This window comes from Poecilia formosa, unplaced genomic scaffold (genome assembly GCF_000485575.1).
Source record: "Poecilia formosa unplaced genomic scaffold, Poecilia_formosa-5.1.2 Scaffold691, whole genome shotgun sequence".
Lineage (NCBI taxonomy): Eukaryota > Metazoa > Chordata > Actinopteri > Cyprinodontiformes > Poeciliidae > Poecilia > Poecilia formosa.
The window spans coordinates 90,207-104,480 of NW_006800630.1; the positions used below are offsets into that span (position 1 = coordinate 90,207).

Genomic DNA, 14,274 nt, shown 5'->3' on the forward strand with positions numbered 1-14,274 from the left:
CAATAACAAAATGAAAAACTCTCTAGACTATTCTCTACTAATAGCACAATATTTAAAACCAAGTGTGGGATTCGTGAAACTTCAATGAAGGGCGACTTCACAACTTTTATGATTTTGGATAACACTAGAATTGTTCTTTATTGAAGTTTCACAAATCAGATAAAGGTTTCACAAATCCCACATTTGATTCTAAATATTCTGATATGAGAATAATCTAGTCCAGATTTGAAGAGTTTAGGTGTTGTAGTTTTATAGCTAGAGTAAATTAAATATGTTGATGGTAGTGAAAAAATAGGTGGAATTGCCCTTTAGCCATTTCCCAAATTGGAAGCAGCAATTGGAAACCAACTTCAGCTTCATCCAAGCAAGAGGGGCTAACATACAGTTCTCTTAATGTATAAGAAATCAATGGTAGGCATAACATTAATCTCAAATGCATCATTTAATCAAATACTCTCATAAAAGATGGTAGCGTTGGCTGTAGGAGTTTGCTTTGCAATCGGTGGGTTGCTAGATCGATGCCTGGTCTACTGTTGAGATTTCAGTTTGGTGTATTAAAGGCATTATTAAAAAAGAAACCAAAATATCACTCCAGTATTCTGTTCTTTGTAAAAGTTACTTTTGCAGTCTCGTTTACGGTTTTACATTGTAGATATAAATATCAGCAAAATTTGTAATTTTGGCCGATTAGTACTGTTAAGTTTAGGGTAATTAACTGCTGGCAATATTACAATATTTTTCTATGAGCTTTACAACTACTTATATTTTTACAATATATTTCTGTATTTTCTACATTCATGACTGTCAAAATAACTTAGGATATATGTTTATTGAGTTTTGATAATTCCACGTATTTTCTACGGTAGTATAATGCTTTGGATATTATAGTCAGTAACTGTTGGTATTTTACCATTTTTTACCATAGATTTATGGATTTATTTTACAGTGTTGACTTACGGTAATTCCATGTATTTTCTACGGTAACACAATGTTTTGGATATTACGGTCAGTAACCGTTGGTATTTCACAATTTTCTACCGTAAATTTACTGACTTTTTTTGCAGTTTTGACTTACGGTAGTTCCATGTAATTTGTACGGTAATAAAATGTTTTTGGATATGACGGTCAAAAACTGTTGGTCTTTTACCGTGTTTTACTGTAAATTTACTGACTTTCTTTGCAGTTTCGACTTACGGTAGTTCCATGTAATTTCTACGGTAATGAAATCTTTGTGGATATGACGGTCAAAAACTGTTAGTCTTTCACCATTTTTTACCGTAAATTTACTGACTTTTTTTTTACAGTGTACTAAAGTTTTCAGTGATGTGATTTTTGGGAATTTTAGGTTTAGGTGGAGGAGCTTAAAGGGACAAACAAGTTATATTACATGTGATGACGCCATCATAAGTTAATGCCCATTTTTGCTGTTTTTTTTGTTCACTCTTAGCCCACACACGCAGCAGCTGAACGCAGGATAACCCAAGCTTTGCTGGGTGGGCAGCCGGGTAAACCAATTAGCTGAGTTGAAATCACGCCAGCACTCAGTTTTCCTTTTTCCTTTAGTCTTGTTTCCACTCTCTGTGGGAAGAGACGGCGTTAAGCGTTGCCAAGCAAAGAAAACAAACCGACTCACTGAAAGGCCAAGAGAAAAGGAGACAAAGAGGACACTTCGAAAAGTGGGATGAAACAATTGGAGCAAGATGGGAGGGGGGAAAAGAAGAGTGGAATGTGTGAAATGAAGCTTGGAGGATTGGCGAGGACAGACAGAGGGTCGGCTTGGGCAAAAGAGACATTGAAAAGTGATGGCCAAGGCTGGCACCGACAAGTTCCAGCTGCTGAACCGAGACAGAAGTGGGAGAGAGACTCAGAACTGAAAAAGAAAGAAACAGAAGGGGGGGATTGAAGGAGTGCCAATGTTAGGGCATAGAATTCAGGTAATGAGGCTTTCAGCTCTTCTGGAGAGACACAGCTGAGAGACTCTTGAAGCACAGCCGCTGGAGAGGGGAAGGGAAAGCAGACCCTGTTTGATAGAAACTCATCAAGGAGAGATGGAAAGGCGAGACAAACAGGCATAATGGAATAATACAGCAGAGTGAATGCATCTGACCTGAAAACGATCCCTGCAATTCATCTCCTCTTAAATTGGATGCAGTGAAACAGTTGGTGAAAATATTCTGCGGATTCTGCTACAACAAAGTTTTGTAGTTTTACCAGAGCCGGAGGTTCTGAAGAGCTCTCCATGAATGCACATGAAGATCTTCGCCTCACTGACTAATGCTGACAGCAGTCTAGTAACCAAAAGATGGCATCGATGAGTTCTGGGCTTAAAGAACAAGGGACATCTTCCTTGTTGTTTAATTGACGGGTTGTGAATAAGACTGTCATGACACCATCATAAACATGACATAACACCTGTCATGAACAAGAGTAAGTCTTCATGAATATTTATGACTGTTGTCATAAAGTGTCATTCGGTAAATCATGACACTTTTAATACAAAGTTGACATTATACAAAATGTCTTCTTTCTGACAACTTGACTTTAACCAAGAAATCATGATCTGACATAAATTTGTTATAAAAGTATAACTAATTACACTTTAAAAATTAGGTAGCTTTATGTTATTAAAGCTGAAGTTTAATCAGTAATACTTTTTGTTACATCATGTTTATGATGGTGTCATGACAGTCTTATTCACAATTCGTTAAATAAAGTGTTACCACATCTTCTAAGTCTGTAAGGGAGCACCAAACATAGCATATTGAAAGCAAAGTAGAATCTGGATGGCTTGATAAGAAGATGCTACTTATGATTTTTTTAATGCGGCACAGTGGAGGAGGGTGCATCATGATCGAGTCAAGTTTATTCGTATAGCACATTTTAGCAACAAGACAAATCATTTCTTTATACCATAAAACACAATGCAGTAACCAATGCGGAATCAAGCTATAGGTATTACATTTTGTTAAATGCCATTATCAAAAGTAAATCAAATACGTTGATCAATGTTCCTCTTACTACCAATCTGGAAACACTTTTTTGTGCTAAAATTCTGCAAATGTTTTCAAAGTGCTCCCAATAACAGCAGTTGATCTCATGGTCCGCTGTGCTGACACTTTCTCTGCAAATGATCAAGATTTTCTCACCTCAACCTTCATTATGCTTTAAGTGACAACTGCTAGCTTGCATAAATCATTGACCTTTTTCATGTCCTGTTCTGACACAATATTGCATTTTATGCATTCTTTATTCAGTACACAGTGGTGGACAACGCAAACTAAAATGTTAGTTGCTGTCGTGCTACACCGACATAGCTTTTAGCAGAATCTAATGCTACAATGCTAACTTCAATTCAAATTATGTCTGCTTTTGAAAGACTACAACCCTCAAGCATCTAAGTATTTTAAGTATTTTTAACTTGCATGTTTTAAAATTCCCTGACATATTGTGTTTAACTTTAATATCTTGTTCTCTACTGTTCACAGTGCTTTTGTTGTTGTGTGTTTCTTGTTTAAAACCACTATTGGGGAAAAAGAAAATTGAGGGAGAAGGATGAGATGAAGTGAAACTGCTGCATAAACAGTCTTCACCAAGAATTCTTCAGTCGACGATCAAAAATTTCAACACAGATGTCGAACTTTATTCAACTGAAATGCTACAAACCATTAAAGTAAATTAGCACTTTAGAATTTATCTGAAAAAGTTAAATCAGGGAAAGCTAATTGCACTAAATATTTTCAGAGTAAATATAACTTCTAAACAAAAAATTAGCTCTGCTATTAGCGCACTAGCGGAAGGGTGCTCACCACTGCCAATACACTAGCGGAAGGGTGTATAAAAAAGGGTTCATGACAATGTACACACAATTGACAAGACAGGAATTGATTTAACAAAAACATACAGTAAATTTCCTTACTTTGCAACACACAAAGAAAGCATTTTTAGTAGGCCAACATATTTGCCTGTATAGAAACAGACAGAATGTAACATTTCAGACGTTTGGGGATTAATTTGCCACAATGAAGCCATTTTATTGTTCAAGTCTACAAAACATGGAAACAATGAGACAATGGCTGTGTGTCATCCTGCATCCTGTGCATACACACTCCCTACAGACGGGTTAAAAAAAGAAAAACGTAATAAATTTTTTCAAGTGTCCACAATTTTATCTGAAAAACCATGTTCACTTCCATCAGAGCATGTTTTCAATCATGGTTTTAACACAGAAAGATTGGAGCGTTTATCATGTAGAAGTAGCCGCTGTACAACCAAATAGTCTGCTGTTATACCCTGGCTTTGCATTTTCGTGGTCAATAGGATCACCTTCTTTTGCTCTCCGAACTCCAGGGGCCCTCTGTAGTGTAATTGCTTCTGTCATCGATTCCCTGAAGCCACAACAAAGAAGGTTGCTGGCCTGAAAAATATGAGCAGCCCTGAATGATTTAGGGAAGGAAGTGGAGAATATGAGCCTGCTCGGTGTCCTGCTGCTCCCCTCCTCTGGGCCCTCCCTCTACACTTTGCAGCGCTTTACAAGCTATTATTCTTTTGCTTTTATGTAAGGAAACCATTTTTTATGAAACAATTTTTTTATTACACTTCCCCACCAACCCCACCAGTCTTTTGGTGGTTCAACTTTATTACAGTCGCTTTATGCATACTTTAGGAATAGATCATTTAAACCTCCGTGGTTACAGAGACGTCTTTTTTCTCACACCTACAAAATAGTATTTTTGATTCAATATGTTCTGGTTATAGAGTTTTGTAGAGCTCTAATATTTATCTTATCAGCAGTATTGTATCACCATAATATTATAATATATTCTGTGAAGTGTATTCCATCTTATTTTACATAATTACATAGCATCTCCTAAGTGCTATTTGGCTTTTTAGAGTTAGAATGAACATGATGGCTCTCCCTTCAGTCCGAGCTGCTTTGGTCTTAAAAGGCACTTGTGGGATTTTCCACCTGAGGCAAACTCACACTGAAAGTCAATTTCATTTTCTACATAATTAATTCCTGATAAGCTAATTAAACAAGCTCATTTGGCCAATGCAACATGGTTTTATGTGTGTTTGTAGATCCGCCACTGATTTTAGAACCAGGCCAGGTTTGTTAAAATAATAAAAGTCCAGCTGTTTGAACTAGTTGAGGCAAGGCACCACTTATGAGAAGACACAAGGATACAAGGACACATCCATACATTCAGAAAGAGGACTACATCATGGAGATGTCTCCAGTCCCTTCCAGGCCAACACAGACACACCACACGCACGCACGTGCACACACACATACGCGCACACACCTACACACACACACACACACACCCACACACACATACACACACGCACACGCAGTCATACCTGGACAATTTAGAGAGACTAATTAACCTCGTAGTCATGTTCGAGACCTGTCTTTCCTCCTTCATACAACTCTAGTAGAGGCAGTAACTGGTAGCAATGTGCTTTAAAATAAAAGGTCCTCCACTAACAAGTGACACCACCAGTTTTAAAACTGGGAATCACATTTAAAGGAGTAGAAAAACCACACAAATCTTAATTGAAATGAAGAGCAATTAAGCTTTTTTTTTCTTTTCTTGAAATTGACAAGTACATGTGAGTGCTTTCAAAACAAGTTAAGATGTATCTATTGGCTATACAGAACATATTCATTACATTTTTGACACAAAAACAATTGTTGGATTATGAGATTTCAACTGCTTAGTTCTGCCTAACTGGAGCTCCTTTCGGAATGAGCTGTTTTAAGGTTCTGTTACGTTTATGCAAAAAAGCTGTTGCTGGCCACGACCCTCCGAAATACATGTTTACGCTTGCACTTCATACATCTGAAAATGGCTGTAAACCATACAATTGTACATCTTTGAGACTTAGTCAGATCTGGAAGCAGAAGAAGGGCCGACAACAGAACACTTGTCTTTTCCAGTAATGTCAATGGTGGAATGGTGGGCTCCAAGAAACACAGCAGACTGCTGTGATTCACTCATAAACACAGCAGAAAAAGAAAATGGTGACCAAGTTCAGAAGAAGATGAAAACTGACAATTATATTTGTTTCTTTTGGAAGTAAATTGTGAAGACTTTCTGCTCTTTGCTCAGGTAGATGAGTTAAGTTATATGTCAGGGACCACAATAGTTGATTTTTGTGTCTCATTCCAAGTAAACCGATCCTTTAGCATAGCTGTGCTGAAAGTTCAGTCAAACAGTCACCTCCAAACGTTTGAATGAGTAACTGATGTCAAACTGTTTCCTCTGAGTTGCACATTTTCTTTAGTGATCTTGCTTTTGATTTTTTGAATGTTTGGATGTTGTTTTTTCATATTTCTCCAAATTTGCTAGATTGTTTTTTCTGTGAGTGTTGCTGATTGGATGTGGACTGGCAGTGCTCCATACAGACATTTCCTTTTGGATTGATTGCCTGATCTGCCGCTGATTGGCTGAGCTGTTGAGTACCCTGTGTTTTTCAATGTTTGTTAGCAAGTGTGCTGACAGCATGCAAAATCTATGCAACGTGCCAACATTAGAGGAGAAGTACTGATTCCCATTTTTTTCCTGAATTTATATGTAAATGTACATAAAACTGGATAAGGACAGGGGAGGACAGGGCAGCAGTTCAGTTGGGTTGGCAACTGAACTGCTGCTAACCCAAGCAGCAGTTCAGTTTCATGCTTCTGGCATGTTTTCTTCATGCCAAAAGCGATAAGTGTTAAGGTCCATGAGAAAGGGAATGTTCATTAGTTGTTATGTGATTGGTTGCTGAGTTTTGTTTTTATGTTGCAAAGCATTTTAAACTGCATCATAGCCAAAGTGTGCTATGCAAATAAATTTTACTTAAAGAAACTTGACTAGTCTTTAGATGATGAAGCATGTGGTTCTTTCTGCTGTAAGGATGATAATATCCCATTGAGAGTTTCTGTTGTCTACATTGCAGTCAAATACAGGTGATAATGATCATAATGGGGTGTTGTGAAACCTTACACAACACAATCTACAAGGGTGTTGTGTAACAGTGTTGTAAAACAGTGTAGGGTTTCTTCATGAGTCTCTGGAGCAGGTTCTCGAGCTCCATTGTTGTACCTGGTAAGTTGTGACAAATCGAACTCTAAACTGCACACTCCACTTATTTGACTAATAAAGTTGATGGGAAACAATGAGTCTTTTGAGGCTCAGGATCATTTGTTATGGTGGCTTTCGGTAGGCGGCTGTTGCTTCAGCTCCATGTCAGAAGAATCCTGATCTCTGTACATGCGCGATAAGACCCTGTCCACACGGAAATTATTTTTGATGAATCCTTTGTCTTTTCCCTAAAACACAAAGGTTTTTTGTCTTTTAGGCTGTGCATCCTCACAGATCCAGGGTTTTGGGAGACCAGAAACTATAACTTTGAAGCCAGGTTCAGTAGTGAATAAATTTCAAAACACCAATTTCATGTATTAGTGATACATGACAATGGTGCTTTGAAATACATCCACCTTTACGCTGACCAGCACAGTTGAGTATGTAGATTGTTCCCGTAAACAATGAGTCAAAAATTACTCACAAATTAAAATAAATTATGCTTTTTTTTTTCCATTTCTGATGTTTGGATTATCTGGTTTCTCATTGTTTCAATAGAAATCTACTAGGCAAGATTTTTTTTTAGATTTTTGTTTACTACAGAGAATTATCTATGATCCATGTTTCAGCAGGAAAACAATGAGTCATAGCAAAAAAAAAACAAACAAAAAAAAAAAACTCATCTATGTGCAAACAGAACAGTAGCATCTGCTTGAACTCTAACCCCAAAAGGGAGCTTTATAACCATAGCAGGGTTACCTAGGTGACATGTTTTACTCACCTGACTGGAGATGAGCTTAGTAGCAGAAAATTATGTTGCCAAACACAATGTGTGTTCACAGCGACTCAAAAAGTTAATTATATTTTTATCCTCATGTGTCTGTATGTGGTCTTGCTGGACAGCATCTAATCTTTCCACATTTTCTACTGTAAGAAACAAAGACACAAGTTCCTGCTCAATTTTGTTTTCTGAAAACAGCAGACTGATCATGATTTCAGGACCTGTCTTTCAGCTGTAGGTGAACTATATGGCCCTTTTCTTCTAGCCCAGCCTACTCAGTGAGGCTGGGCTGGGCTCAACGATACTCGGTTGCAAAGGTTATGTAGTACCAGTTCCTTTTTTAGAACGTACTTCACTCAGGTTCCAAAACAGCCGAGTTGTGCTGAAAACATGTCAAGTCACTGGTTGGGTCACAAATGCATCTCCCTTACAATAATCCAATCATCCATTTGTAAAAACTCACAACAGTGAAGTTTTCAAGGACAATAGCAGACTTAGCAGAACATACCTGTATACCCAACATACATACCTGTGTACCTAACAGGTTGTGTTTGTGTCGTGTACTGATCACATTGGGTTAATTCAGACTCTGGGATCATCCAACTATATGATCGCAACCACTTCAACTCTTAATCAATTGTAATGGAAAACCACTGGAACTATGTAGAATCAAGCCATGCTGCTTGGTAATGGTTGAAAAATACCTATAGATCTTGAGTCATGTACATGCACAGCCTATGTAATTATTTCCCTTAAACAGGTTGCTCCCCTTGAACAAATCAATTCATCTGTGTGTCACCATCTCATGTTAACTTCCTGGTGTGAGATGCTGCCAACCCAAGCAGCAGTTCAGTTTCATTTGACTGCCTCTGCTTCACAGCCGTTTAGATTTTCAGGCAGAGAAATCTCTCCTTGATGTTATCTTCAGATGGAGCATAATGGAAACGTACAGCAGACAGCAGAGTGTGTCTATCCTTTACTTCATCTGCCATTACAGCAGATATTTCTCAATTTTTTACTTCTTCTATCATGCTTTCAACAATTCCCTTGGGACAGCATCAGTGGACGGTGAGAGGATTCTCAGATTTGGGATTGTTTTGGTCATTATGTGAATGCTCTTTTCAAACAAATGCATAAGGCCACATTAATGAGGGATTTCATATTTCAAAATGGATTTGAACATAGAATTACCAGGCAGCAACATAGCACAATGGGTACACGAAGGCTCCCCTATGTAACTTCTTATATAGATGTCCAGAATGCCCCACAAACCCTGGGGAAATGCTCAACATGACTCAAGCAGATAAACATCTGGCAAAGAACAGGAAAGAAAATCTAGTGAGAAATTAAAGACTAATGTAAGAGTGAAAATTGGAGTTATGAAATGTAAAATGTTTTATTGTGAAAGGCCCCCCGGATGGGGGAGAGGAACGAACGTTCGGAAACAGCTGAGTGCCGGTCAGCTGAGTTCGATGACAGCTGATGGTGTAGCGGAAAAAAATTAAATGTTCGACACTGAGAAAGAGCTCAATTATTTTCTGTGGATTATTCTACAAAGGAGAATCACACTAGCTGGACACCCACGAGTCTTACACTAATATTAAAATCAGGGGAGTTGACTTAATGCTCCCAGTTCCTGCTATGCTGTGCTGCAATAGATTTCTGATTAACTTTTCTGTTGAACTGTTCAAAAACATTGTAATATGAATAACTTTCACACTGTAGCCACAGCGATTAATAAAAAAAAAATAATAATAATTTTATTGCAACGAAAAACTCACACCATACTGCTGAGTGGTAGAGCACTGACTCGTCTTATGTAATGCCAGTTGGAGAAAACAAATATTTTTAGGAGAACAGCTCAGAATGCCTGCTGTTCTATTCAATTGATTTATTGGCTCATGGTTGTGCTTTTAGGTGCAGCTTTAAGTGAAACCTTTGGAGCTTCTCTGGCAGAGGAGGAACAAAGCCAGTCCTCCGTTCTGAACTCACCGTCTGCCTTGCTGGTATTAAAATATTTGTAGACTGATGCTTAAAGAAAAGAACCACATATACTCTACAAAATAAAATGCTCCAATCTATAAATTATTTTCTTCCAAACATACCCATATTAGGACAATCACTATATTCATCATCATAGTTAAGTGTGAAACATTTGAGCCACATTTAGTTCTGTGTCATAACTTCTACTCTTAAAGTCAAAGAAATCTTGCAAGTTTTAGCAGGTTTTTGAACTTAAACGTGTGAGTTTGGGAAATATAAACTTAGAATGGTAAGTTGTGTTAACAACTTGATACATTTTCCATATCTCCTAGAGTGGAATAAATGAGGGTTTTTAAGACAGCACCTAACAAAAGCATTTTGACAGCAAAGGAATGAAATAATTGGTGATGAACCAAGTCTGTTCCTCCTTTTGGTGTTTCTATGTCTGTGTAATTAAATCCACTGAAGCCACCTGTGTGACTTTGTCTCAGGTATGCCACTGACCTGATTCTTTTTCTGTGTTCCGTTGCTCATGTCAAACTTGTGTAAGTTTTGGGCTTAAATATCACATATAAGTAATCGTCTGCACGTTGGTTTGTGAAGGTACCAACCTGTTGAAGCAGCACCATAAGCCAAATTTAGCTGAGTGTCTCACTCAAAATCACCAACTGAAATGCTGCTCAATAAAGCATATCAGTAACTTACTGTAATTAAGTATAACAAGAAAAATAATGTAATATTATTATTAAATGTTGCTTGAAAGTAGATGTCAGTAAAAACTTCTACTGACATCTACTTTTCCAATATTAAATATTGGAATTTATTCACTCAACACATCTTCAAAGCAACATAAATATTTTTTCCTCCAAGCATTTCTGTTTGCATATTCATTTAAAGCTTCACTCATCTCTCTCACATTGGCATGCATATTTATACTGTTAAACACAAAACAACTGCAGTAAAAATCTGCAGATATCTGTAGTGAAGTGAAAGTTGGACGTTTCTTCAGAATATTAGCAAAAACTGCCCAGGAAGCACATTTGGTTTTGTTGAGCATTCTCTAAATCACAAGTGTCTTGTCACTTCCTGGTTTTTCTTCGTCTTCTTTCTAATTCTGGATTGATGGCTACAGTGTGTCACCACATTGTTCTGTAGACTCACAGAAGGACAGACCATAATGCTGCATTAATTACTTATCAGAAATCTTTAATCTATACTAATCTTGTATGTTTTGTCAAGGACAATTGCTAAGGAATATTACAGTAATAAGGCTCTGTGCTCAGAGAGGTTGTAAAAACTTTTAGACCCTGCTGCTCAGTCTGTTACCCAATAACTAGACTAGCAGTTCAAGGTATATACTGCCACTTAATTGTACTGGGCTATATTGAAGAGACTGGTATTCCAAATCTCAGATAAAAAAAACAAAGAGAACTTAAAAATATAAACCTACTTCTTTGTGACTCAAACTTAAGAAAACACAACATCCTGTTGATATGAGATGGATATGCTGAGCATAAACATTGAATATATATGGGCTACGTGTAATGTGCTGTCATATTACCAGGCAGTCAGCCAGCTGTGAAGACTTCATGTCAGATCTGGAACAGACCTGCTGCCTGTATGGGAATGAGATAATGATCCATTTATCAAGAGGTAAGGACTTTCATTTCAGCATAAGAGCTATGACGTTTGCTGTTAGGTTGCAAAACAGACAAAGCAGTTGCTAATGGCAATATTGGCCATTAGCAACTGGCCAATATTGGCTTATATCTCGTACTGGTAAACGAGATATAAATAATCATTTTACATTCAGATGGAAGAAATTTGTTTAGGAAACAAATGGAGCCGACCACACACTGAAAACTGTAAGAACAGAGTCAATAGCTGCATTTCCATTACAATCGTTGTCTATATTCTGCTAATGTCAGAATAAAAATACAATTTCACAGTTGCGGTATTTCCATGTAAAGCAGTAGTCACCAATTTACACTAGAGCTATGGATACAAAACATTCAAATGACACAGCTTTCGCCAGTAGTGACATCTGGTTGTTGACGTGACGCAAAAGTGTTCCCACTGCAGTTTTGAGAAGTATACCAATGGCATGTATTTTTCTAAATTCAATTTGTGCAATTCTATGGTTAATGGAAAATACTTGTCAGTCTTTTTTCTTTTTTGTGTTCCCTCACAATATAATTCACCACATCAACAAAGGCAACTAAATGATTTTTGGAGGTCATAGAAGTGCCAAGCTTGTTACAAGACAACATGAACCAAACCAACATGGTTAACTGTGCCTTATAATGTTCATTTCCAACAGTACAGCCCAGCTCTTAATGGAGCCCATTTTCTTAAGTATACACCTCTGCTGCGTCCGTCTTGTTCTTTCCTCAGTCCGCCTCAATAATACATCATCTATCTCTATATCAGTGCACTGTCAGCTCCTTCTCCCTGAGCTAAGGGCTTTCTGATTCCTCAGTAATCACGTTTTTACCTTAACATACAGCTGCTTCAAAATTAACGTTTACAGTTGAAATGCAGGGAAAACAGCAATGAGGCACTCCGTTCAGAGAGGTTGTAATAACTTTCAGACCCTAACTGACTCCAAAAACATCTCAGAATCCAAATTAATCTGTCAGCAGTTTTCAAAAAGCAAAAGACAAGAACAAATCCCAAGGGCAACCAGCCTTATGTGTGCATACAGTTCTTCTCCCTGGAGGGGAAGCGATTCCTGCACTCTGTCAGTTTAACTTTATTTTATTTAGAACATTTCTTTCTAAGATATGATTGGTTCTGACAGCATGACACAAATAAATATGCCATGAGAAAATCCACAGCATTATTTCTACTTGTAGAACTTGTGTTCTAATCGCTTGTTGAGTGGACAGAGGAGTGAAATGGCAGCTCGGTTAGACATTATAGCTTGCTTTGTGGAATGTTAAAACAATTTCTGTTTCATTCAGAATCAGTTTTATAGTATGAGCACAAAAAAGAATTTGTTTTATAGAGATATAAATAAATTAAATTGTCATGGAGTGCGGTGTTGGTGGTAAGGTAGAACGCAGGCAGCTGGGAACAATCAAGGGGGAAGACAGGACAGCACAGAGACTCACAAGAAACAAAACCTAAAAATAAACACACAGAAATCTCAAAACCTTACAGTACCACCCCCTCAAGGGCGACTCCAAGATGTCCAAACAGAAAAAGTTCAAAACAACAAAAAACAACGCAACCAGGGTGGGCGGAGGGGTGACAGAGGGAGGGCAAGAGTCCATGGGGAAACACAATAGAAAAAACTCAGTCCAAACAAACAAAAGGCACAGTCAGGGCAGGGCCTGCCGTGAAATAGTGTGGGAGCCGGCAACAGCGCAGGAGACGGACCCCCTAAGGAAGATCTGGAGGGCAGTGACGGAGGAACGCAGTCCAAGGACGAGCTCGGGGGAGGTCCTGCAGGCAGTGATGACACAGGAGGTGAACCCCAGGAGGTGGGTCCGGTGGGCAACATCGGCGGCGCAGGAAGCGGGCCTCTAGTGTGGGGTCCGGCGGGCATCGGCAGAGGAGGAGCCGGGGCCTTGGGAGGTGGCGCCGGAGCTGCTGGGACCTTGGAAGGGGGCACCGGAGCTGCTGGGACCTTGGGAGGGGGCACCGGAGTTGCTGGGGCCTAAGTGGGCTGGCAGAGGGCTCAGGAAAGTCACTAGGAGGAGCCAAGGAGTCACTGGGTGGAGCTGGGGGGGGGGAACTCGGAGGAGTTTTCACTTTCAAAACATTTTTGGACACCATCCTATTCATTGAAAATCAAAAACATAATAAGCAAAAAATAAAAAATAAAACAGAATATTTATCTGTCCTCCTCCTTTTTACTGGTGTAAAAAAAAAAAAAAAAACAGACTATTTATCTGTCCTCCTCCTTTTTACTGGTGTCCAGTCAAAATCTAGGATAAAGTGCAAAGCAGCTTCATTGAAGGATGATGAAACTTGCTGCAAACTATCCTGTAATCTAAGCATTAAATATGTCAGACATATTACTCACAGGTGAAGATATGAGTCACTTACTGTAGAATTAGTGTAACATAAGATAGATTCACACAATATCCATTTTGTAAAAACTTGATGGCAGCTTACACAAGTGAACTTCTTTTTGATACTTTTTAAGTGAAAAGCCCCTTCCTGTTAGAAGCATGGAGTCCTCAGTGCTGAGGTGATCATTGAGCAGGTGGTATCACCGCCATCTAAAGGGTGGCAGCTGGATCAGAAGGAAACAGAGCCAAGAGTTGGCCATCTGTGCAATTAACCTTGTCCTGGATCCATGTCCTGCTGAGTTGAAAGTGGCTCCAATCTACGGGAAAAAACATTCAGTTTGGGTTTGTAGATTAAGTTTATATCAGGAGCTATCATGAAACATGTTTGGGGTTAATATCCTCTTCTCAGACCCTGGAGATG

The 14,274-nt window shown here is 38.5% G+C and overlaps 1 protein-coding gene across 1 annotated transcript; it reads left to right on the forward strand.

Moving 5' to 3' along the window:
* The first annotated feature begins 13,023 nt into the window (after positions 1 to 13,023).
* Positions 13,024 to 13,499, forward strand: LOC103130904 (ctenidin-1-like). The gene is made up of 2 exons (XM_007542429.1): positions 13,024 to 13,097; positions 13,184 to 13,499. The coding sequence occupies exons 1-2, from the start codon at positions 13,024 to 13,026 to the stop codon at positions 13,497 to 13,499; spliced, it is 390 nt and encodes a 129-aa protein (XP_007542491.1).
* The last annotated feature ends 775 nt before the right edge of the window (positions 13,500 to 14,274 follow it).